General features: G+C 44.2%; 1 protein-coding gene across 4 annotated transcripts in view; it reads left to right on the forward strand.

The window, feature by feature from the left end:
* Positions 1–26134, forward strand: part of BCAR3 (BCAR3 adaptor protein, NSP family member) — a 179071-nt gene that overhangs the window by 132071 nt on the left and 20866 nt on the right. Inside the window, exon 1 of one of the 4 annotated variants that reach the window (XM_034779729.1) lies at positions 7887–8336. The exons of the other annotated variants lie outside the window; for them this stretch is intronic. Within the exon in view, the coding sequence (XP_034635620.1) occupies positions 8253–8336 (84 nt within the window). The 5' untranslated portion in view covers positions 7887–8252. Of the gene's footprint in view, positions 1–7886; positions 8337–26134 lie in introns of those variants that run through there. 4 annotated transcript variants of the gene reach the window in all.

Raw genomic sequence — 26134 nt, forward strand, 5'->3', positions numbered from 1 at the left:
CAATTAAGCCAAAAACAAGCCCAATTTCTGCGTTTTTTCCACGGGTTTGGCGTATCTGGCCAGAACAGTGTTTTACAGCTTTTACAGGAGCTGTAAAAGTCCCAGATCTGAGTGGGGGGACAATTTAAGTCTGCAGTTGACATTTTGAAGGCATATGACACAGGAAATTTATTTTCTTGCATTCAGCAACTCAGAGTGTGGGTTGCTGTCAAGATGTATGCAGGGTGGGATGGTGAAAAAATGGCTTTAGACCACTTTTTTGGATTCTTTATTTTCCTAGGTCGTCTATGCACCAAGTTGGTCCCCCTGTGTGAATTAGAGCAGCCCAAAGGCTGACTACAAACAGCTTACCGGTATGTGGCAGTGCATAGGAGCTGCTATACTTTTTCTCCACTAACAGAGGATTCCCTCCCACAACCAGCTACACCAGCTTTATGGCTGCTTTGTGCCAGCAGTGCAACACAAAGAGGCCAGCTTCCAGTCCTGTGTCTTCGTAACATGTCGCACCAGGCCATAGATTCTAAGGCCAGAAGGGACCGTTGTGGTCCTCTATTCTGACCTCCTGTATAACACAGGCCATAGAACTTCCCCCACAGAAATTCCTAGAGCAAATTTTTTAGAAAAACTTCCAATCTTGATTATAAAATGGTCAGTGATGGAGAATCCCTCACAACCCTTCGTAAATTGCTCCAATGGTTAATTACTATCACAATTAGAAATTTACATCTTATTTCCAGTTTGAAAACTTCAGTTTTTACCTTCAACTTCTTGCTGTTGGATTGTGTTGTACCTTTTTCTGCTAGATTGAAGGACCAATTAAATACTTGTTCCTCATGTAGATACCTATCAACTGAAATCAAGTCACCCCATAACCTTTTCTTTGTTAAACTAAATGGATTGAGCTCCTTTACTCTATCACTATAAAGCATGTTTTCTAATCCTTTAATCCTTCTTGTGACTCTTCTATGAACCCTCTCCAATTCATCAACCATCCTTTTTGAAATGTAGGCACTAGAACTGTAGACAGTATTCTGGCGGTAGGGTGACCAGATGTCCCGATTTTATAGGGACAGTCCTGATTTTTGGGTCTTTTTCTTATATAGGCTCCTATTACCCCCTCACCCCCATCCCGATTTTTCACACTTGCTGTCTGGTCACCCTATCTGGCGGTGGTGGCACCAGTGCCAAATAAAGTGGTGAAATAATCTCTCTACTTCTACTTGAGATTCCCGTTTATGCATCCCAGGATCACATTAGCTCTTTTGGTCACAGTGTCACACTGGGAGCTCATGTTCAGCTGATTATCCACCATGACCACCAAATCTTTTTAGAGGCACTGCTTCCCAAGATAGAGTCCCCCATCTTGTAGGTATGTCTTGCCTTGCGTTCTTTGTTCTCAAATTAATGAAAGCAGATGGACTTTTCTTTAACTCTTTGTGGAGGGAGTGCATATGTGCATGCTCTCTCTCTCACGGACACAAACAGAGCAATGCAAGACTGGCATTAAGCCTTGATAAATACAAATATCCCATTTTTGTATGCTTGGTGGCTAGGATTAATGCAGTATAATGATGCAGTATTCATTATCTAAAGAAAGAAGTCTTTATTTCATGACAATTACACTGCTGTTTTTGTAAAGGATGCCAGCAGTTGTCATATTAAATTGGACAGTATTATTTTTCTTGAGGGCCAGGATCATTATTTCTGGCACTCACCCACTGTGAGTAGTCACTTCTGAACAGATTCTTTACTTTACTCTCACAGACAGGAAGGAATGAGTTGCCAGTTATTATTTGTGATTTGTGCCATGCTGTTCATCTCAGATTGTGGATGCAATACTTCAGCTTTGTTATATTTGCTGCTTGACAAGCCTTTCCAAAGAGAAACACGCACCTCCACATCAAAACATATTGGGCCAAATCACATCCAATTATATCTGTGAATACCCATTCAAGTCAGGAGGTTGGGCCCACTGGGGATCTATTGGAGGCACAGCACCAACCCCTCTATTTTTGTAGAGGAGAAGGACAGAGAGGCAACCAGGTATTGTTCAGAAGATTTGGAAGGAAACCACGTAAGGGAAATCTCATAGACTTTTCCTGTCCTTGTTCCCATCTCTGGTTGTGATTTTTCGTTTGTCTTTGAAAACCCAAAAGAGATTGAACTTGGTCTGGGTCAAATTTGGAATCTATGGCCAAATTCTGACTTATAGCTTGTTAAATCCCATTCAAGTCAATGATATATATCGGGGCAGAACTTGGCCATTGTTGCTCTTTGTTAAGGACCCGATTCTGCCACCTCCTCTCATGTCGAGCAGTGCCTCACTCCATAGAGCCCCATGGAAACCAGTGAATGGCAAGATATCACTGATCGTGAGCAGAGCTGGCACAATCGTTCTCTAAGCCTTAAAGGCTTGTCTACATGAGGAAATTTTTCAAAGTTGCATAAGCTAAACTAGAAAAAGACACTTGTATTCCAGAATAAGTATCCATGCAGTGAGTTATACCAGTAAAACTACAGCTGTATAATTATATCGCAATAATTATCTCAATAAATTTCCCCATGTAGACAAGCCCTAAGTGAAGTTTACAAAACTATTAGTTTGTAATTTAAGACATGAGTGTATGTATAAAATGGCTGTGGGCATGGGAATACATATACATAGTGCAGGGTCAGTAATCATCCTTGTTTATAGCTGGATGTCTGGACTACACTCTAGTCACTGGGCCTAGATACTGAGCAGCCATTTACAAAATACCCACATCAGATGTGCTCTACCCCTCTCTGCTGTCCTAAGCCTTCACTCCCTCCTCTTAAGGAATCAGCATTATTAAACTTCTCTAGCTTTTAGCAACTAACTGAATAGCTGTTTACAATAGGTGGCCTGAGCTGCCCTTGTTTCCATGGTCACGGAATAATGTGTGCTAAATTAGATCTGACCATGAAAAAAGCCAAACTCCAAGACAATGTCTGGATCTTTCCCAATGCCCGTTTCTGTCTGAATCCTCCATAGATGTTTTGAATGTCTGTAGCTGGTGCGAGAGGAGATGCAGGGCCCAGCTGAAGGTGCAGTTTTGAGAAGGAGTTTCTTAGAGTCTCTGTCTCTCAGCCAGCCCAGCTCACCCTGGGAGGGTGGGATCAGAATTCAGACACACCCCCATTCCCATATATTTAAAAGCCCCATGTCCACACAGACTGGTAACTCTGTGCTTTTTGTATCTAATCTATCTAGGTATCTGAGAGGGTGAATTTAGAACCAGTCCTAAAGATGACATGATTTGAACTTCTTCACAACCGGTCATGTTTTCTTGGTGATAGACTGTGCTGTCGCTTCTTACATGAAGGAATTAGTCAGAATTTGTATCTGAATTAAAAACTTGATCATACTTACCCATTGATTTGGAGTAGCTACTGCAGTCAGCTAAAAAAGGGAGACAGTGCTGTTTACTGGTGAAAGCAGAGTAGTGGGAATTGGGAAGCCTGCATTGCACTCCTGGTTCTGCCCCGGCATGCTGTCGGATTTGGACAAATCATTGCAGCTCTTGTGGGCCCCACAGACATTCAAAGCAGCTCAGCGTCTGTAATCTGGGCCAGATTATTTAAAAGGCTGAGCTCCCATTTAGGCACCAAAACAATGAACCAAGTTTTCAGCAAAGTTGACAGTGTAGGATGCTGAGTGTTTTTGGAAAGTCTGGCCATAAGTGTCACAATGAGAGATTCTAGGTGCAGATCTTTTGAAAGTACAGCCTTTATTTAGGTATCTAAATGGGACTTGAATTCTTCTGAATTTCTGGCCCCAGGTGACTGACTTTGTCCATCTGTACCCATAATACCTGTCTCACAGCGGTATTGCAAGGCTAAATTTAATATCTGAAAGATGCTTTGGCTTTCTCGGATGAAATATACCATGGAAGGGCAGAATATGGTTGTCAAGGCTGCTTCCCCACTCTGAACTTTAGGGTACAAATGTGGGGGCCTGCATGAAAACTTCTAAGCTTAACTACTAGCTTAGATCTGGTCCGCTGCCACCATTCCCAAAAGCTAATTCCCTTCCCTGGGAAGCCTTGAGAAACCTTTCACCAATTCCCTGGTGAATACAGATCCAAACTCCTTGGATCTTAAAACAAGGAGAAATTAACCATCCCCCCTTCTTCCTCTCACCAACTCCTGGTGAATACAGATCCAACCCCCTTGGATCTAAAAACAAGGAAAAATCAATCAGGTTCTTAAAAAGAAGGCTTTTAATTAAAGAAAAAAGGTAAAAATCATCTCTGTAAAATCAGTATGGAAAATAACTTTACAGGGTAATCAAACTTAAAGAGCTCAGAGGACCCCCCTCTAGTCTCAGGTTCAAAGTACAGCAAACAGAGATAAACACTCTAGTAAAAGGTACATTTACAAGTTGAGAAAACAAAGGAAAACTAACACGCCTTGCTGGCTATTTACTTACAAGTTTGAAATAGGAGAGACTTGTTTAGAAAGATGTGGAGAACCTGGATTGATGTCTGGTCCCTCTCAGTCCCATGAGCGAACGACTCCCAAACAAAGAGCACAAACAAAAGCCTCCCCCCCCCCCAAGATTTGAAAGTATCTTATCCCCTTATTGGTCCTTTGGGTCAGATGCCAGACAGGTTACCTGAGCTTCTTAACCCTTTACAGGTAAAAGGATTTTGGAGTCTCTGGCCAGGAGGGATTTTATAGTACTGTACACAGGACAGCTGTTACCCTTCCCTTTATAGTTATGACAATGGTGCTCTATTATTTATTTATTATTAGAAGCCTTTTGGCCTCCCACCCACCATCTTCCTGTCGGCCGCTGAACTCGGTGCTTCTGAACTAGCAGAATTTTGCGTGCGCCATGATGACTAGATGTCCACTGTCTGTGGTTAAAATGAAAGTTACTTGGACAGCTCTTCTGTAGTGGTAGTAGCCTCATTCCCTACCAGACTGAAACCATGTGGTGGTAGGTTTGCACAGTGTCTTTACTAAAGGGAGGAAGAGGATGGTGGAAGCAAAGCTATGAGAGGCAGCACTGACTTCACTGTCTCTGTTTATTCCCCAGTGAAGAGCTGCAGCATACACACCAGCCCCAAGGAGACCAGTCAGTGTAATATACAGGTTTATTTGTCTGCATTTCAAATCTGTGGTTTCTAGAGTTCAGTCGTCACACATTAAAATAAATACTGGAACAGAGAGGGCCAGTCTTCAAAGAACTCGATGGTTTGAAATCGCAGACTCTGAATTCCCAAGATGGGTAATTGCAGCTTTAGGGCCCAGTCCCACACTGAGACATGCAGATGAGCCCCTTTAAGTTCATTGGGGACTCACATACACACCACACACACCACCTCAAGTAAAGGACAGGCCCTTAAACTTTATCTATCTCCATGGTTGGCTACTTCCAACATTTCAGTGATGTTTGGAGCGGATGTACTGTTGTGAGGGACAGCAGGCTTCCATTCACTAAGAGAGTAATAACTGAAAACTTTGATAGGTCGTCGAGCTCTGAGGTCAGGGACTTCTCAGAGAGCGGTGACCTGATTCAACACCCACAGAAGTCTTTGGGGTTCTTTCCATTGACTTAAGTGGGCAGTGGATCAGGCCCCTGTTGCACAAGTAAACTTTGGTCTGGCATCCTTCTGTGATTGATCCATGTACATGTACATACCTTGGGCCAATTTTGCTCTGTTGCAGTGGTATAAATCTGGAAAAACTCAGATGAGACAGAATCAGAATTTGGCCTATTGACTCCCAAGGAGATACTCGCACAAGTATAGGTTGCAGGATCAGACCTATAAATTCAGGGCCGGCTCCAGCGTTTTTGCCACTCCAAGTGGCGAAAGAAAAAAAAAAAAAAGCCGCGATCAGCAGCACTTCGGCGGCAGTTCTACCGCCGCCGCTTCATTCTTCAGCAGCAATTCGGTGGCAGGTTTTTCCCTCCAAGAGGGACTGAGGGACCCGCCGCCGAAGAACCGGATGTGCCACCCCTTTCCGTTGGCCGTCCCAAGCACCTGCTTGCTGTGCTGGTGCCTGGAGCCAGCCCTGTATAAATTGCAGTGTTCTGTAATTCATTTCCATTTAAAATACTCAGAGAAGTGAACCCTGCTGTGCTTTGTATCCATAAGAAGTGGCCACATTTTGGTACCATGGCTTTTTTTGACACTTTGTGAGTTTACAGGCCAGTAGCCAGTGTTTCTGCACACGAGTCTCTGAGAGCTGTCTCACTCACACCCTGGTCAGGTGCAGGAGGGCACCCACTGGACAATAGAGCTTTTTCTTTATTTTAACTAGGAGTCTGGTGGCACCTTAAAGACTAACAAATTTATTTGGGCATAAGCTTTTTTTACGCACGAAAGCTTATGCCCAAATAAATCTGTCTTTAAGGTGCCACCAGACACCTCGTTATTTTTGTGGATACAGACTAACACGGCTATCCCCTGATACTTCTTTATTTTAGTATATGTGTTTGTAGTTGATCTTAGCAGGCAAACTGTGAGGAAAGGAGCTTTGCATGAATACCACCTCCCACTGAACTGGTTCTGGAACAAGCATCAGTGAATTTGTTTCAGTAACTACTGGCTGAAAAAAAAAACCCATCTAAAATTAAATGACTAAAATTAAACATCTGCAGATGTTGTCATAAATAAAAATGTCCAATCCTGTTTTGAATCTTGCTAAACTATTTGCCTCCATAGTATCCTGTGGTAGTGAGTTCCAGAAGCTATTTAGGTTGTGGACGTTAGTAATTTTTTAAATTAAATCCAGCTTTTTGCCTTCAGCCATTTCCTTCGTTCACCCTTCATTTCCTAATATTTCCCTCTCCACTGGTACTATAGATTTTAACGTCTTAAAATATTGTAACAATTCCATGTTCATGTAGGAATCTCACAGCTATTGCTGTGCTGCACGTCATAGCCATTCAGACTGTCACAGTAATGAAGTTGTATAGAAATCCAATCTTTCCTCCAAAAGTACAGGTCCCTAACACTTGAGTTAAAGAATAGTCTCTGTTAGTTCCTAATTATACAGGGACTAAGACATATTGTTGACCAGTTTTGCTTCCATCCAGCAGAAGGCAGTGATGCATATACAAACCAATCAAGTTATGACCATATATTTTTGAGGAAATTTTTAAGTGCTGCTTTTTTTCTTTATTATGAGCATAATCTAGGACTAATGCATTGGAAAGGAAAAGAGCAGGAGAAGAGGAAATATGACTGGGTTGAGAGAGCCAATCAGCAATGCTTTGTTTACTTTTTTCCACAATACGAGAAGAGATTAAAAGAAACAGATGAAAGGGAATACTTTAACAGCCACAGCCTTGCAGAGGTCTCCGGCTGGAACTGTGCTCTCTAAGAGAAGAGCAGCGTGTATGTAAATATGACTGCTTCCTTTTCTGTGAGGACTAAGTTTAACTTTATTTCCACGCTGAAGAGTTTTCAAACTTACACGTATGTTCTCCTTTCTAACCGCTTGCCCAGCTACGTGGGACCTGCACCAGGCTCTGGCTGTTTATTGATGATCTTAATTAAACTCCAAAAGGTTGCATTAGCTATTTTGCTAATAATGGCTGTGCTGATGTAATTGGCTTCTCCCAATTGTTTTCCCGTGACTGGCTGCCTGAAGCTTCCTAATTAAAAATAAACAGATTTGACATTTTCCTTGGTTATCTACACTCTAAGGATATAACATCTTGTTTGATGATGAAGAGTAACAGAGTCATGCAAGCCCTAGGCAACCACTCTCCCTCTCTCTCCTTATCACTTGGGTGCTGAACAGAATTATTTATGTAACATGTAGATACTTTGTGACTGAACAGAGACAGCAGGAGTGAGCAATCAAACCTTTAGGAGTGCAGTGAGTGACTCAGGTGTTGTATGTTGCTGAGAAGAAGAGTCTGCCTTGAGCTTGTGGCTTAATAATTTGTACTCTGCAACTCTGATCCAAGGGGATACCCAAATAGAGGCACTTTCTCAGAGGGTTAGAATTTCATTGGTGAGTGTGATAGATCACATGAGGATTCTGGCACTCTCTACATGGCAGGCTGCAAGCTAGTATGCCAGAAGCTACTGAACTGATAGTATCAGCATTAGCTGAGGAAACAGTCCCGGACTGATGTGTGAGTAACGGGGAGTGTATGAGCCCTGGCAGGCCGAGGTCAATGCAAAAGAGCTCACGAGTAACTCCTGAAAGTTGCTGGTGGTGACCATTTACTTTTAATCCAAAGGGTCCACAGGACAGAGGATTTGAAAATGCCTAAGGATTGTAATGTTTTTCAAACTCTCATAGCAGCTCTTTGCTGTTTTTATCACCGTAAATCCATTATTGGAGTTAAGGTAGGTGCCCTTCTGCAATAACAGTAACAATATTGCATACTAGTTGATATTCAACAGTGCTTGTTTTAAAATTACGTTTAGATACAGTGTGTGATGGTCATATAATGGAAGTACCTTTTGATAGTGTACTCTCAGCTGAAGGAGAGGCTTTAAAATGTTCAAACTTACTTGCCCGAAGTTGAATGCACAAATCCATATTTAGGCTCCTAAATCAAAGTGCCTTGAGTTTGAGATACTGAGCACCAGCAGATCCCATGGAATTAAATAGTAACTTCAAGCAGGGGCAGGGAACAATTTGTATAGTGGCGGGGGGGTGGGGAGCTGAGAGCCATTGAACCAAACTCTAAACCCTGTATATGATGGAAACCACTTCAAGCCAGGGGTTGCGGCACCTAGTTCCTGCACCTATGGCTTCAAGGTCTCAGTACCTTGTAAATCAGGCCACTTTGATTTAGATGCCTAAATATAGATTTAGGTGCCTAAATTTAAGCACCTACATTTGAGAATTTACCCCACTGTGTTCAGAGTCTTTGCTTTCTATTCAGGTAATAGTGTTCGGAAGTGCTTTAGTTAAGCCTTGGTATTGGTCCAAAGGAGCCAAAATGCTATAAAGAATAGGTACTTCTTTTCAGTGGCAGCATCTCATACACTTGTATTAGGTCAAGGTCACTAGTTTTTCTTTTATTGTAGTATTATTTTAAAACCCTACAGGCAATTCTGATTTTATTGTAGATTTAAAATGTGAGATTATATAATATCCTAAATGTGCTAAGTGCTTTACAGACATTGAGTGGGACACATTCCGTATGAGCCACAATCAATTGTGATCGAAGTCTCCCCAAAGGGCTTTGGATCAGTTTTACTGTTCAGCCTCATCCCTAATAAAAATGACAGGGACCAAACCACATAAACAGGCTCTCCATTTGTGCTGCTCTCGTGGGTTTAGTTTGTAGATATGTGAGCCCACATGGCTGCTTGTTTGTGTGAAGAAGAGGCATTGAGGCCTTCAGAGATGAGCATCTGTTGGCATAAACAGGTATTGTCATTGTGATTAGAATTGGACAGTGTCCTCACTGATGGAGATGCCTTCACTACCTAAACACAGTGCAGCCACTGTACAGACATTAAGATTGTTTTAAAGACTGACTTCCTGTAATTATTACAGACTAGTTTGTGTTGAAATGAATCGTAGAACCCAGACTTAGTCCCTGATTTATGTTTGAAAACAAAAACGCATGCTACAGATTGTTTCACGAGCCTGGTATGTAGCTGCATGATTGGGGCCTCTTCCCCCTTTGCTTCAACTCCATCAAATGCCCAGCACTGCATCAAACGGCTACCTCACTGAGGAAGGCGGGCTGTGTGTCTCTCCCAAGCCTTTTAATGCTGCTGACAGTGCTAGTGAGTGATAGGTGCATGGTGCCCCACCAGACCAAGCTAACTGCATTCAGTAGAGTGCAGGTTTGTTTTGTGCACTGGTGATTAAGGTTTTTTTCACCTTTCATTCACTATGTATGGTTGCCAGGACAAAATCCTATACCGTCCTGAATGAGTTCATCTCCATTTAAAAAATATTAGGGGTCACATTTTCAGAAGTGCCAAAGTGATTAAGGAGCCTAGTCCTATTTTCAAAAGTGACTTTCAGTGAGACTTATGTTCATAAGGTCCTAAAGATGGTCTCCTTGACAGTCTAGGATTTGGGCTCCTGAATCACTTTGGCACTTTTGAAAATTTGACCCTACTGTAGATTCTCTTCTCCTTTTTCACTGATGCAACCATTGAAGCAGTCTCTGGTGTCAAAGAAAGGAGACTCTGTCCCGTTAACTTTATTGCTTTTAATTTTAATTGGGATTTTAAAGGTTCTCACTGTAATTCTGTTGTTCTACAACTTTCAAAATGAAGTTGGGGTTTATTGTTCGCTCTCAGAACTGAATTAAAATGATCATTCTCGTCCATGCCCTTTGTTTGACTTGGCATGAATTTCTAATATCTAAAATAACACTGGTGTTGTCATGGTAATTTTCCATTTGGTCTAATCCATATAGTCTCTGGAGAAACTGAAACATTAATAGTGTTTGCTGTATGGGAAAAGAATAAAGCCTTTTATGCAGAAACAAATTACAGCTGGTCTCTTTCAAAAATAAGGTTCTATTTAAAGAGATTTCCAGCATTTAAAATAGATTTCAATACATGTGTTCCAGAAGGCACTGCTGATTTATCTTTAATTAAATCCAATGAATTGCTATTTTAAGAAGTGCCTACATTTTGGAAATGGGTCACCCTTGCTTTGGGGAAAACAGTCAGACATGGAAATGGGTAGGGGGGAAGAGAACATGGGATCCAAGATGGGGAGCTGAATGCCTCTTTTCTCTAGCACGCCAATGCACTTTGGTGCCAGCATTGATAAGAACTCAGGGCTAGTTGTTCTCTCACACCAGTGTAAACCCATTGACTTCAATTGAAATAGATTATATTTAGATGAGATTTATCCTTAATTTTGTTAGGGATCAGCTTTGTGCAGTTACTGAGGACAAGTTCATACTGAATAAATCCACTGACATCAGTAGAGTTATACCAGGGATGCATTTGACACACAGGACCAAATTCTGTTCTGTTACACTGAGGTAAATCCACAGTAACTGCACGGAGAGCAGAATCTGGCCTAGCACATAGACACTGATATATGTCCCAACATGCACTGGGAAATGTGAAATGTACAGGGTCTGAGCACTGATAATGCATTATACCTACCTTTATGACTCTTGCGAATCTGAAATACAGCAGCTAAAGTGGTATTTTAGTTACTGGAGTGTAAAGTCCAACATAATGTTTAGTTCAGAAACTCTATAGCCTAATAACGCTATACCGTGATGATGGTGTGTGTGTATTTTAGTAAGTGCACCCCCGTTCAATTACTAACAGTAAGTAAGAATAAGGATCAACAGTTAGTTCAGATGTTTATTGCAAATTACAGAAAACTGCAGTCTGATTGGCAGCTGTCTGTAGAAATGGGCAGAGGCACTGCTACTTCCCCCTAACCTGTGCTCATTTATTATGTGAGCTTCAAGCCAGTGAAAATGGTTCCTTTTAAAAGTTCTGTCTGTCATTTTGGGATTCAGAATCTGGAAATTCAGATGCAACCATGGTAAAAATGGTAAACAGACATCTTAGCCCTGAACGTGTTGCAACTTCTATTCAGTTAATATGTTCTTTACGATTCAAAGGGGAGAACCTGTTCAAGTATTATATTTGTTCGTAACATCCTAATTATACAGTTGATGAATCACCCTCATCTGAAGCTGTTCATGAGTCACCCTCATCTGAAGCTGTTCAAAAGGGGAAAGCCATTCAAGTTCTCATGGCTGCCAGGTTTTGAAACTTCCAGTATGTAGAGCTACCACATCACCCAGTAATGTCCTAATGTTATGAATGTAACCCAGGCAGGCAGCCTTTTATAAGAGGCCACTCTTGCAAGTTCATCCAAGAGAAAGATGGCATTTGCAATGGCTTTTTATAGATGGTGATTTTTAACTAATATTTCTTCACTATGTGACAATCTAAATCTGATTCACTGGTATCTTTGGGCTTCACATATCCAGTTTCAGCATTCACGTGAAGAATACTGAGTCTGCTACCATGAGCTAGCAAGTCGCCACAGCCTAGCTTTTGGAGCTTTGTTTTTGGCACAACATTTGTTGTTGTTGGAGAAACTGAGCTGGGAAGAAATAACTTACCAAGATACTGTGAAATTTCACATAACTCTCTGAACTTTGGTTCCCCATTGACTTGCTTCTGGATCTGCATGAGGTTTGTTTTGCACCCTTGGTATCAAGGCTGATTTAAAAAAAAAAAACGTGTTGAAAAGATTTTCTTTCCTTCTTGATCTGTCTGCATGTCCTAAGATCTTTCAAGGGGAAAGCTCCTCTCTCTGAGTTCTCATGCTACTTTTACATAATTCATAAGGTTTCCACTCCCACATGCCCTCTAACATACATGTAATTGATATCTGTGCTACCCCAGCCTTTTTCCGGGCATGACTATAGTGGGTGTAGTGAAGATGTTCCACAGACTATTTCTAAAATAGACATTATTTCCTTAATATAAATTGAAAAGAGGTAAAGGATTCTCTTTATGTTTGAGAACTACTCAAGGCTACTTTGTGCCTTTCTTACCACAATTTTCCTTCTTTGCTCTAACTCCTAAATTCCATGCTTACTTTTTACTCTGTACTTGCTTCAGCATATTCCCATTTGCTGAAGTGGGAACTTTGCTTGAGTTCATACATCAGCATTTGGCTTCTTAGTAATAGATTGGACATAAGCATTTCTCAGGTATATTTGCATAAGCACATTGGGCCAAATCTTGCAGTCCTTAAGATTTACTCAGGCAAAAATCCCCATTGCAATCAAGGGGAATTTTGCCTGAGCAAGTACCATTCAACAGCTGAATAGGAACTTTAGGATTGTGACACATGAGAATTCAGAGCTTTAGGCTCCATTGTCTAAAGGTGAACCATATACCCTAGTCTGTGAATGATGTCATTTCAGGAATTAAGGATTAAGTTATATTTACAGTTGGGTTGTGGGGAGGGTATTATTTTCTTACTGGAGTTAAGGATTGTACAACATAGGCCTGACCCAAAGCCCACTGAAGCCAATGAGATTCTTTCTGTTGGCTTCAGTGAGCACTGGACTGAACCCTGTGATATTGTATTGTATGCCTGTTGGGCATAAACCAGATCAATGTTCATGTGGCTCTTCCATTCAGGAATATCTCCATAAATGTCAGAAAGGCCTCACATTCCTTGCCTTGTGGTGGACACTCAGCTTGTGTGACTTACTGGTACTTGAATTTCAAGAAAGTCAGTGAGATGATGATTGAAGTTTGCCTGATTACTGATACTTTTCACCAGTTGTTCCTCCAAAAGTTCCCAGCTGACACCAAAGATACAAGATTCTTCAGCCAGTGCCCATTTGGATTTCCATAAAATGTCAATCTACTCTATCTGGCTTAGTTCAGGTCTCTGGTTAATGCTAGAGTTCACTTGGCTCAGTTTAAGATCTACATATTGATTCACTCTCTACATTTGAGATGGTCAAATAGAGACCTCTCAAAGGGAGAGTTAAATCAGTCTGAACTTCAAAACTTTCTCCTAAATAAGATGGCAGTTGGGCGTGGACCTGCCTAGTTACATCATTCACTTTAGAACAGTTTTATGTCTCCCTTTTTTGGGCCAAATTCTGTCTCCCACACCCCTACATGTAGAGGACTCTGATCTCATTAGAACTGGTGTGATTCCACTGTGCCGGGGCATGGGTTTCAGGGAGATTATGCAGGGGTCCACACCTTCTGTGAAGTGTGGAAATGGGTAGCCACCTGCCATTCTCCTCCATGACTGGGGAGTGCAGGAGCTGCAGGGTGTGTTGAAGCCCTGAGTCTGCAGTATCAGCCATGGAACGCTACCTTGGGGGAAAACTTCTTTCCTCCTCTGGATTTCCCCAGTACCTGACCTAATAACATGGGCTATGTGCTATAGTCAAGATGTGCCCCTCTTGTAGCTGCTGCCATTGTATTCATTTACTTAAAGTTTCACCTTGTCCAGGAATGCCCAGTCAGGTCTCAGGTGTCCAGCCATCACCTATCCCTGGCTAAGGACCTTTGTCCCAGTCCCTACTGACTGGGGATTTTGAGGCTGCACAGCTCCCTGCCTTAGACTGCAATATCCCCAGCAAGCCAGGCTACCTAAAGGCCAGCACCTGTGCTTTGCTTTCCCTTCAAGGGCTATTAACAGTAGCTACCAGTTAACACGCAGCGTCTTCTAAACAAGCATACTTATTCCTCAGGTAAAAGTATTACAGGGAAAACATTAAAAACAATAAAAGAACATGCATGCATCAGTATTATGAGGCTCTAGTAGGCCAGATCCTTCTGCAAGGGTTGTGGCCCTTGCACAGAAAGTCCTGTTCATTTGCTGGATCAGAAAGAAGGCACTGGGTCTGTTTAAACACAGCCTTTTTATGCCAAAAGCTCTTTCTTTATCTGTTGGTCTCTGGAAAATCCAGTTTGAACTAGTATATGCAAGCCTCCCCAGGGGTTGGTACCTCTCTGGAGGTGTTTACAGTCCCGGAGTGATTCACCTTAATCACCCCCCACTATTCTTAGTTCATGGAGGAGTTGTGGCATCCTTCTCCCTGTGGTGCATACAATTCCCGGCCCACAGTGATACATAAACCATTCACACACTTAATATACTATGGTCCCCAAAGATGTTGCATGTGGTTGCAATATCTGTCACGCACCATCTTAGTCCCACAAACACTTTCCATTTTTCTGAGGAATTAGGGGAAATCTATGCAGAGAAGTTAGTGCTGTGGTTCAAGATGTACCATTTAGCAAGAGAGTCTCTGATCCCTCCACTTCCCCCAAAGTAGTGTTTGAAATTAGTCTGGGTTTTGCATGATTGCAGTTTTACAGGCTATCTGCCAAGTGCAGTAAAACCACTGGGCAGAAGAGAATAAGGACCAAACAGAATGCTTTCAAATAATAAACTTAATGAGTCCAATCCCAAATAGCATCTCATTAGGGATATTTTTTGCATGTGATTACACCTATACATGTGAAATATTTGGCCTGGTCTACACTATGACTTTAATTCGGATTTAGCAGCGTTAAATCGAATTAACCCTGCACCCGTCCACACAACGAAGCCATTTATTTCAAAATAAAGGGCTCTTAAAATCGATTTCTGTACTCCACCCCGACGAGCGGAGTAGCGCCAAAATCGATATTGTCATTTCGAATTAGGGTTCATGTGGCCACAATTCGATGGTATTGGCCTCTGGGAGCTATCCCACAGTGCACCATTGTGACCGCTCTGGACAGCAATCTGAACTCGGATGCATAGACAGGAAAAGCCCCACGAACATTTGAATTGCATTTCCTGTTTGCCCAGCGTGGAGAGCACAGGTGACCACAGATAGCTCAGCTCATCAGCACAGGTAACCATGCAGGCCGATAATTGAAAAAGAGCACCAGCATGGAGCGTACGGGAGGTACTGGATCTGATCGCTATATGGGGAGAGGATTCAGTGCTAGCAGAACTTCGTTCAAAAAGACAAAATGCCAAACTTTTGAAAAAATCTCCAAGGGCATGATGGAGAGAGGCCACAATAGGGACTCAGATCAGTGCCGCATGAAAGTCAAGGAGCTCAGACAAGCCTATCAAAAAACAAAGGATGCATACGGTCGCTCTGGGTCAGAGCTGCGGACATGCCGCTTCTACGCCGAGCTGCATGCAGTTCTGGGGGGGCCGCCACCACTACCCCACCTATGACTGTGGATTCTGAGGCGGGGATAATCTCATCAGCTACACCTGAGGATTCTGCGGACGGGGAAGTGGAGGAGGAGGAGGACGAGGACGAGCTTGCGGAGAGCACCCAGCAATCCGTTCTCCCCAACAGCCAGGATCTTTTTCTCAGCCTGACTGAAGTACCCTCCCAAGCCAGTATCCAAGACCATGACCCCATGGAAGGGACCTCAGGTGAGTTTACCTTTTAAAATATAAAACTTGTTTTAAAAGCAAGCGTTTTTTAATGATTACTTTGCCCTGAGGACTTGGGATGCATTTGCGGCCAGTACAGCTACTGGAAAAGTCTGTTAACGTGCCTGGGGATGGAGCGGAAATCCTCCAGGGACATCTCCATGAAGCTCTCCTGGAGGTACTCCAAAAGCCTTGCCACAAGGTTTTTGGGCAGTGCAGCCTTATTCTGTCCTCCATGGTAGGACACTTGACCACGCTATGCTTGCAGCAAATAATCTGGTATCATTGCATGACAAAGCCTGGCAACGTATGGTCCCGGTGTTTGCTGGCATTCAAGCAACATCCGTTCTTTATCTCGCTGTGTAATCCTCAGGAGAGTGATATCGCTCATGGTAACCTGGTTGAAATATGGGAATTTAATTAAGGGGACAGAGGTGGCCATTCCTACTGGGCTGTTTGCCTGTGGCTGAAAAAAAATCCTTCCCTGCAGTTAGCCAAGCGCAGGGGGGTGGGGGAAAGGGGAATTGGCCCTGAGCTTTTCGCGTTTGGCTAGCAGGGATCTTCCATGTTACCAGCCACGCGGTGCGGGGAGGGATACAGCGATCATCCCAGATAATTCATGGTGGGGGGGGACACGGGGGGGTTAGTTTGGTTTCTGCAGGGATCTTCCCTGATACCAGCCACGCAGTGGGGGGATGGATAAAGCGATCATCCCAGAGAATTGGATGCGGGGGGGTTAGTTTGTTTTCTGCTGCTGACGGTTAACAGGAAAACCGCAGCAGTCAACGGGCTTTGCTTGGTATGTGGGAAAGGAGGGCGCAGAAGCCGAAAGACAATGGCTTACCATGGCTGCATGCAAGCTGAATTCTGTTGCCCGGACCTGCGTCTGTGATCTCTAACACCAAAGTCACAGGCACTCAATATTAAGAAAGAAAATGCGATCTTGTACTGAAATCACATGTACTATGTAATGTGAATAGTGTTGTTCACCATGAAAGAGTATAAGCATTGTTCTGTAAAATGTATCATTTTAAATACTTCTCTCCTTTTTTTCAACCCTCCCTCCAGCAGCTGCAAATTTTTCAAGCCTTCCTCCTCCGTCCCGAAGGCTATCTCGATAAGGCATCGGAGAAAGAGGACGCAAGACGAGATGTTCACGGAAATAATGGAATGCACCCGCAATGAAAGAGCTCATTTGAATGAGTGGAAGGACACGGTATCTAAATTTAGGAAAGATGCCAGTGAACGTGAGGTCATGAGGGATGCTCGAGATGAGAGGTGGCAGGCTGCAACGCTGCGTGATCAAACGGACATGCTCCGGCATCTGGTGGAGCTTCAGGAATGGCAGCAGGATAACAGACTGCCACTGCAGCCACTGTATAACCTCCCTTCCCCCTCACCATGTTCCATATCCTCCTCACCCAGACATGTAAGAACGCGGGGGGCGGGGGAAGAGGCTCCGTGAACCCTCCCACTTCACCCCAGTGGACAGCCCAACCAAAAGGCTGTCATTATATTTAATTTTTTCAGTGGCCTTTTACTTCCCTCCTTTCCTCCTCCCAAATCTCACCCAGATTACCTTGTCGGTTCTCTCCCTATGTTTATAATCAATTAATAAAGAATACACGAGTTTTAAACAATAGTGACTTTATTTCCTTTGAAAGCAAGCTGGGGGAAGGGGGAGGGTGGGTTCCTTACAAGAATGAGTCAAAAAGGGGGCGGGTTTTCATGAAGAAGAAACAAACAGAAATTTCACACTGTAGCCAGGCCAGTCATGAAACTGGTTTTCAAAGCTTTTCTGATGCACAGCACTTCCTGGTGTGCTCTTCTAATCGCCCGGTGTCTGGCTGTGCGTAATCAGCAGCCAGGCGATTTGCCTCAGCCTCCCATCCAGCTATAAAGGTCTCCCCCTTACTTTCACAGAGATTGTGGAGCACACAGCTAGCAGAAATAACAATGGGGATATTGGTTTGGCTGAGGTCTGAGCGAGTCAGTAACGATCGCCAGCGACCTTTTAAATGGCCAAATGCACATTCTACCACCATTCTGCACTTGCTCAGCCTGTAGTTGAACAGCTCCTGACTCCTGTCCAGGCTGCCTGAGTATGGCTTCATGAGCCATGGCATTAAGGGGTTGGCTGGGTCCCCAAGAATAACTATTGGCATTTCAACATCCCCAACGGTTATTTTCTGGTCCGGGAAGTAAGTCCCTTGCTGCAGCCGTTTAAACAGATTAGTGTTCCTGAAGACGCGTCATGAACCCTTCCCGGCCATCCCACGTTGATGTTGGTGAAACGTCCCTTGTGATCCACAAGTGCTTGCAGCACCACTGAAAAGTACCCCTTGCGGTTTATGTACTGGGTACCCTGGTGCTCTGGTGCCACGATAGGAATATGGGTTCCATCTATCGCCCCACCACAGTTAGGGAATCCCGTTGCAGCAAAGCCATCCACTATGACCTGCACATTTCCCTTTCGTAGCAGCACCTCAGTGATTGCTTTGGCTACTTGCCACAGCAGCCCCCACAGTAGATTTGCCCACTCCAAATTGATTCCCGACTGACCGGTAGCTGTCTGGCGTTGCAAGCTTCCACAGGGCTATCGCCACTCGCTTCTCAACTGTGAGGGCTGCTCTCATCTTGGTATTCTGGCACTTCAGAGCAGGGGAAAGCAAGTCACAAAGTTCCAAGAAAGTGCCCTTATGCATGCGAAAGTTTCGCAGCCACTGGGAATCATCCCACATCTGCAACACTATGCGGTCCCACCAGTCTGTGCTTGTTTCCCGAGCCCAGAATCGGCGTTCCACGGCTATAACCTGCCCCATTAACAGCATGATCTCCAAAGCACCGGGTCCCGCGGTTTGATAGAATTCCATGTCCATTTCCTCATCACTCTCACCGCCGCGCTGCCGTAGCCTACTCCTCGCCGCCTGGTTTTGCAGGTTCTGGTTCAGCATAAACTGCACGATAACACGCGAGGTGTTTACAATGTTCATGACTGCTGTCTTGAGCTGAGCGGGCTCCATAGTTGCTGTGGTATGGCGTCTGCACTGTTCACCCAGGAAAAAGGTGCGAAACGGTTGTCTGCTGTTGCTTCCCTGGAGAGGGGGGAGGATATACCCAGAACCACCCGCGACAATGTTTTTGGCCCCATCAGGCGTTGGGATCTCAACCCAGAATTCCAATGGGTGGAGGAGACTGCGGGAACTATGGGATAGCTACCCACTGTGCAGTGCTCCAGAAATCGACGCTAGCCCCGGGACATGGACACACACCACCGAATTAATGTGCTTAGTGTGGCCGCATACATTCGACTTTATACAATCTGTTTCCAAAATTCGAATTATATAAATTCGGATTAATCCCGTAGTGTAGACATACCCTTTGATGCAAGTCTGTCTTGTTTAGTAGTTTAGGGGCTAGGGAATTGTAAAATATGTTTTGTTGTATCCAATACCTTTTAATATCTTTATACATGCAGTGCCAGGAACTTACAATCAAATGTCAAAAGAGGGCAGGGTTAAACTTACTGCAGTAAGTGTACATTTTGTACAGAGGTCACAAGTTTTACAGCAAATATTGAGTTTTTCTTGTCATCTTATCTAGGCCAAAATCTTCTCCTATTATTATGAGAGAGGAGCAACCTCAGAAAACTGGGGTTGGATTCAGATGAGCCCCACTCACTCCCTACATTTTGGAAGCTTTTCCAGACCTTGTGAATTTTCCCTTTCTTTTTCTCAATACTTCTCCTCTGTTTTATCTCCTATCCTCTCCTGTCTTGCTCTCCCTCACCTCCCAAATCCCCAACATCCCCTTCACCTGTGCTACTATTCCTTTGTGAGTCTTCCGTCTAGCACTCTGGACAGCTGCTCTGTTCAACTCATGTGAATTCTGGGTTTTCCCCATATCTGAAGCCAGAGCATACCTCCCTCCTCCCCTCATCTCTTCTAAGGAAGTGCCAGAACTTGTGAGATCTGAAGATCGCAACTAGGCTAGCAAAGACTTCAGGATGGATTTAACCAAGGGCAGGAGGACTGTGGGGGGTTGGGGAGAAGATGGGTTTGAGGGATATGTAGCTGAATTTATTAGAACCTTGGGCAAGGTGTGGGGTTGGTTCAATTCCTGATTCAGGTGACTCCCCCTTTTTCCCCCTAATTGATTCATTGATCTCTAATCATAATATTGCTGTCTGATTGCTGTCTGCTTTGAAGCCCTCTCAAAAGTTGAGCTTTTCCTTTCAAAGCAAGAAGAATCAGAAATACCAAGTCTGCCTCTTGGGACTAATTTAAATGTCTGCTAGCTAAACTGTGCCCATAGCAGCAGGAAATAATTGAAATACTATCATGAGGATGAGGGACATAAGGGAAGCTGTATGAGCAGAAGACGTTAGCGAATGCTCTGATGAAAACCTCATCAGGGTTTCGGGTTACCTTTTATCAGGAAAGTTGAGACCTACAGAAACAACTGTAACAGTCCTTAGATGTGCTTTGAGTAAATAATACTTTACCAGCGGGATACACAGAGATATGACAGTGAATCCCCTGGGTAACCAAAAATGCATCTGGAGATTTTGTGCAGTAAAGATCTTGAACAGTTTCCAACATATATCTTATAAAGAAAACCATTTGTGTCTTCATAATTCCAGCCAATTTGGGTTAGGTTAGGTTTTATTATTATTATCATTACTTCCTATCCATTTTTAGTGCAAATTAAAATTATTCAATTTGTTCTACCCATCCTCTGACTATATAGTACCTGTCTCTCAGACTCAGATAGAAACCAGATTTGGTTTATTGCTTCCCATTAGAATTGAGATAAGCCTCCAAAGTAGAAACAACATAAGTTTTGATGATGTATGTAAGACAGTGGGCCTGACTCTTCTCCTCCGCCTCATTCTGGTATTAAACTGATGTGGCTCCATTGACTTTAACGGAGTTGCTCCAGATTTATACTGGTGTAGGGGAGAGTGGAATCTGACCCATTAGTCTACAGGATAAACAACAATTATGAGTTTAGCTTGCAAACTACATTACAGCACTATATCGACGCAGCTGCAGCGGATCTGGTGAATACGCACTATGAGAGTGCTTTCTCTTTGGCATAATTATTCCACCTCAGCGAGAAGCAGAAGCTATGTCAATGGAACAGCACAAAACTTGCCTCGCTTGGGGTGTAAGGGAAGGCTTTTTCACACCCCTGAGCGACGTAAGTTATGTTGATTTTAGGCTGAAGTGTAGACCTGCCCAAAGTTGCTACAGAGCAATGGGCACAGTTCAAAATTATCCGAATGTGGTTCGTTCTGAATGGAGGATTAAGAACTAGGGCCTGCTGTAGTAAAGAGGTCTCTTTGGAAGAATCCCATCTGCACAAATAAAAATAATCATTTTCATTTGGATGTGAGAATAGTATATTTTAATAGGAACTTCCCAGAACACTAGGTTTGTCAAATTTCATACATATAATATATGATGATAATCCAAGTCACTTTTGATAGTTTATCTTAAACAGGAAAAACTTGAGTGGATCTTATGGAATTTGATTTTCTTGAATTTAACTGGTATTTTCCAATCTTCATTGCACCTAACAGCTTATATTTGCCTTTGAAATGTGAAATCACATACAGTATCAAAAAGAAGCCTGTGGAATTAATGGCAGGTTGTGATCCTAGCTTTAATGAGACTTGAGGGGAAATCCTTAGTACAATGTGATAAACGCCGCAAGTTTAATTGGAAAAATGGTAAAATAATTGCAGTGGTGATTTGAAATGTTCTGCTGAAAATTAAAAGCTTGGGACCATGTGTTCCCATTGGGATTCTTAGCAGAATTCACCACTGAGGGAATCCCTTGGGCAGGCCCTTGTGGATTAATGAAGTCAACGTGGCTCTGTGCAGGCACAGGCAGGGCCGGCTCTAACTTTTTTGCCGCCCCAAGCAAAACAAAAGAGCACCGCCCTTCTGTAACAACCCCCACCCCCGAGCGCTGCCCCGCCGAAACAACCCCCGAGCGCTGCACCGCGCCGCCGAAACAACCCCCCCAGTGCCACGCTGCCAAAACACCCCTCCGAGCGCTGCCCCACTCCACTGAAACAACCCCCTCCAGCGCCGCCCCACCCCACCCCGCTGAAACAACCCCCCGAGCGCTACCCCACCGAAATAACCCCCCCGAGCACTGCACCGCACCGCTGAAACAACCCCCCCCGAGCGCTGCCCTGCCGAAACAAAAACAACCCACCCACCACCACCCCCGAGCGCCGCACCGCCAAACCAAAAAAAAAAAAAACCCCGAGCGCCGCCCCGCCAAAACAAAACAAACAAACAAACAAACAAAAATCCCGAGCGCCCCCCACCACCCCAAGATTGGCTGCCCCTTACAAGGTGCCACCCCAAGCACGTGCTTGTTCGGCTGGTGCCTGGAGCCAGCTCTGGGCAGAGGGATTTGCCTACATGATTCTCCTTGCAGTATCAGGGCTGCATATGAAGGAGTTGTTATTACCGCTTGGAGATCCTGAGGAATCTGAGCTGCAGGCTGCCTTGTTTCTCTGCCCAAGTGAGTTATGTCACAACACGGGTTGGAATAATAGCATCATATTTAGAGGTTGAAAAGACTTTTATCACCCACTCCATCTCTCTGCAAATGCATGATAGAAGCAGTGCTCTATTCAAACCTCTTTATTGTTTATTATTATTAGATAACTGCTGACAAAGTGCTTGTCTCTGTCCAAGACACAAAATTAAGACAAAGGCTGCTTGATTTAAAAAAAAACAAAAGTTAAGAAAAATTAGTCTAATATATGGTCTATTTGCTGCTGCTCTCTAAGTACAAACACCATAGTTCTATAAATAGATTTGGGCAAGTGGTAGTACTGTCTGTAGGATGCCCCTGTTGTGGTAGGTGCTGCACAGGAAGACTCAGTCCCTCCCCTGAAGAGTTTACAATCTATTCTAGGTTCCAGTTTGTTGTGAGTTTAAAAGGCTGATCATGAATGTTAACTATTTGGTTAAGTTGGATTCCTTAAAAATGTTTTTCTTATGATGATGCTAGAACTTGATGAGCACACTGTTTCATTACTTGATTTTAAACCTTGTGAATAATCCAGTTACCCACTATTTATTCCCTGTATTATATTAAATATATTCCTGTATCCTGATTGGAACAGCTGTGGTAGACAACCCAGCCTCCATTTGTAAGATAAAAGTTAGTTGTCAGCATTGTTTACTATGAATGAAATTCACTCTTGAGCTGAAGGTCTGGCATCTTTCATCCTGATTGGTCCTGTGGCATGTCACAAAGTCATATTCCATTATATAGTAATAGCATCCCCCACCACTGTAATGCACTCATATCTAGAGTGTCTCTTGATTAATAATATAACTACTGCTTTTTTGGGGGGCAGCTAACTCTCTTAATTACTTTTGAAAATCCCATCCTAGATTTGTACACTAACTTCCCTAAGTAACTGCAAATGTATAATTGGCATGATGTTGTCACGCAGATGCAACAGTACGCCTCCTTAGTCCATACAAATGCTATAATTGTATCTCATTTAGTTTAACCCATTTACTGTAGGGCAGGCCTGCACAACTCATAAAGCGGTGAGGGCCATATTACTCCAAAGAAAACAGCTGAGGGCCGAAACCCCCCGGCCCCGCTGAACCCCCCCCAGCACCACACAGCCCCCTGAAACACAACACCCCCCGCCCCACAGAAACAACCCCCCCAGCGCCGCCCAGCCCCCCTGAAACAACCCCCCCACCCCCAGCGCCGCCCGCCCCACAGAAACAGACCCTCCTTCCCCTGCGGGCCACACAGTGAGCCCACCTACTCACCCCCCCGCGGGCCGCACAAAGAGCCCACGCGGGCCGCATGTTGTGCAGGCCTGCTGTAGGGTAATATTTTTAATCTTTCACACCTTCCCTGGTATTTAAAGATCACTGGTGCAAAGCCTGCGCTGGGCAGCTATGTGATGAGGGTGCTGGAGCTGAGTCCAGTGGATCTGCCAATTTGCTGATCTACTGGATACTCACTCATGCGCAGACACTCACAGGCACCTCATGGGAGAGTGAAACAGCTGTGGAGGGCTGAAGTAGCAGCTGCAAAAGTGGCTTGGCTAGTGCTCCACAGCCGCAGGAAGAACGGCCCAATCCACCCCACCCCTCTGAAGATCCCCGGTGCAATGCTCATTTACTCTGCTTTACTGCAAGGAGGGATGACTTGGCCTGTTGTTTACATCTCTGCCCCCGTTTTTCTAAATTATAAAGTGCATGTGGGAGGAATCTGACACTGAGTGCTTGGCCCAATTAGCTGAGCCAGGCGCCAAACAGAGGCATTGTGAGGGGTGGGGAGACTACAAATCCTCTCCCCTACAGGCTGCAAAGCAATCAGGGAGCTGATTTGTGGAGACTCCTCTACTTCAATGGCGAGAGTCCTTGTCGCAGCCCTTTGCATGATTCTTTCTGCACCCAAGCTGTGGCCTTCTGTGCCCTCCCATCACTGCATGCTGCTGTGCGGGGAGCTCCATGTATAGGACATACACCCAACCCCCAGAGTGGCATCCTGGCTGCCGGACAAGGAGCAGGACTTGCACAACATGCATATCCCTGTTAACCATGTTTACCTGTATAAACAGCATGGTAACGTGGCTGACAAACAAAATTGCATGGGCGTTTGAAGTGGTTCTATAGTGCTTCATTGACCTCAACTGTATAAACTAAATCTTCCACTATTTATTGTCTAAAAAGGCACATAGTTTTTCCTTGGAAGAGATAGGAAGAAAATTCATCTTAGAATGAATCTGTTTAAATGATGTGGGCAGCAGAACGCCCACCTCCCCTGACATTTTTCCATCAATAATATGCTCTCTAACAAATGGTTGTAACTTGGTCTATTCCAGACTGCACCAAGGTTTGTTGATGAGAGCGCAAAACACACAACATCTGCTCTCCGTTATATGCTGAAAGGATGCAATGATGGAAAGTTTAGAGAGCACAGTGTTCATAGAAAGACTGTGATCAGTGGGTGAACAGCAGTGTTCTCCAGTCTTTTTATAAACAATGCACCATTCAATCAAAATGTCCTGTGAAAGTATCAGGGGGTAGCCGTGTTAGTCTGTATCTACAAAAACAACAAGGAGTCTGGTGGCACCTTAAAGACTAACAGATTTATTTGGGCATAAGCTTTCGTGAGTAAAAACCTCACTTCTTCCTCTGTATCTGTGCAAGTTTTTTGTTGAGGTTGATGGATTTCCACTCCGTACGGCTAAATTTAGTGCCTTGCATGGTGTCAAGAAGTGAGGAAGAAGTGAGGTTTTTACTCACGAAAGCTTATGCCCAAATAAATCTGTTAGTCTTTAAGGTGCCACCAGACTCCTTGTTGTTTTTGTCCTGTGAAAGGAATCCGGAGCCTTGGATCCCATCCAAATAATTTTTTCAAACAAACAAAAAGGTATGGCCATGGGGGAAAAAACTTCTGTGATTATTGTTTTAAGGTAACTTACCTCCTATCAGGAGCATAACATTCTGTGTCACTTTAGCTCTGGCTTCTTTTTTCTTTTGGAGGTAACATCTGTCTCTCTCCAGGATCAATGGAGCATCATGTCGGCTTCCACAAATAGTTGAATCCCATTAAAATATTTGATAGTTGAACATCTGGGGCTTTTTGTAGGAATTTCAGCAACATGAAATGTAGGGTTTGACTCCCGGGTCTTTCGGAAGAAGTTAGAATGTCCAAAGAACTTCTCCCCTTTGAGAACTTGTGAAAAACTGGACAACAGTATCCTTATTGTTTCTCTGGAGAAGAAGCCACAGGCTTCATGGATCACCAAAGTCACACTTAGGGTGACCAGATCACAACAGTAAAATATCGGGACACATTGGGGTGCCGTCGGCCCCGCACACAGTCCAGCCCCACTACTCCCAGGCTCTGCCCCCCCTCTGCACCAGGTCCCGCCCCCCTCCCCGCTTGGCCCCCCCATCACTGCCCCCTCCTCAATCCCCCCATCCACCGCTCACCACCTCCTCACTCCCCCCCGCCACTCACCGCCTCACTCCCCTGCCACAAACCCCAGCTCACTGCCTCACTCCCCTGCTAGCCCTCCCCCCCACCGCTGGTTCGCTGCTTGCCTCCTCACCCCTCCTCCCCCAGCTCGCCACTCGCCTCCTCACAGAACCCCCCTCGCTGCTGGCTCCCTACTCGCCGCCTCACTCCCCCGCTAGCCCCCCCCCGCTCGCTGCTGGCTCCCCACTCACCACCTCACTCCCCCGCT

Source organism: Trachemys scripta, chromosome 8, assembly GCF_013100865.1.
Source record: "Trachemys scripta elegans isolate TJP31775 chromosome 8, CAS_Tse_1.0, whole genome shotgun sequence".
NCBI lineage: Eukaryota > Metazoa > Chordata > Testudines > Emydidae > Trachemys > Trachemys scripta.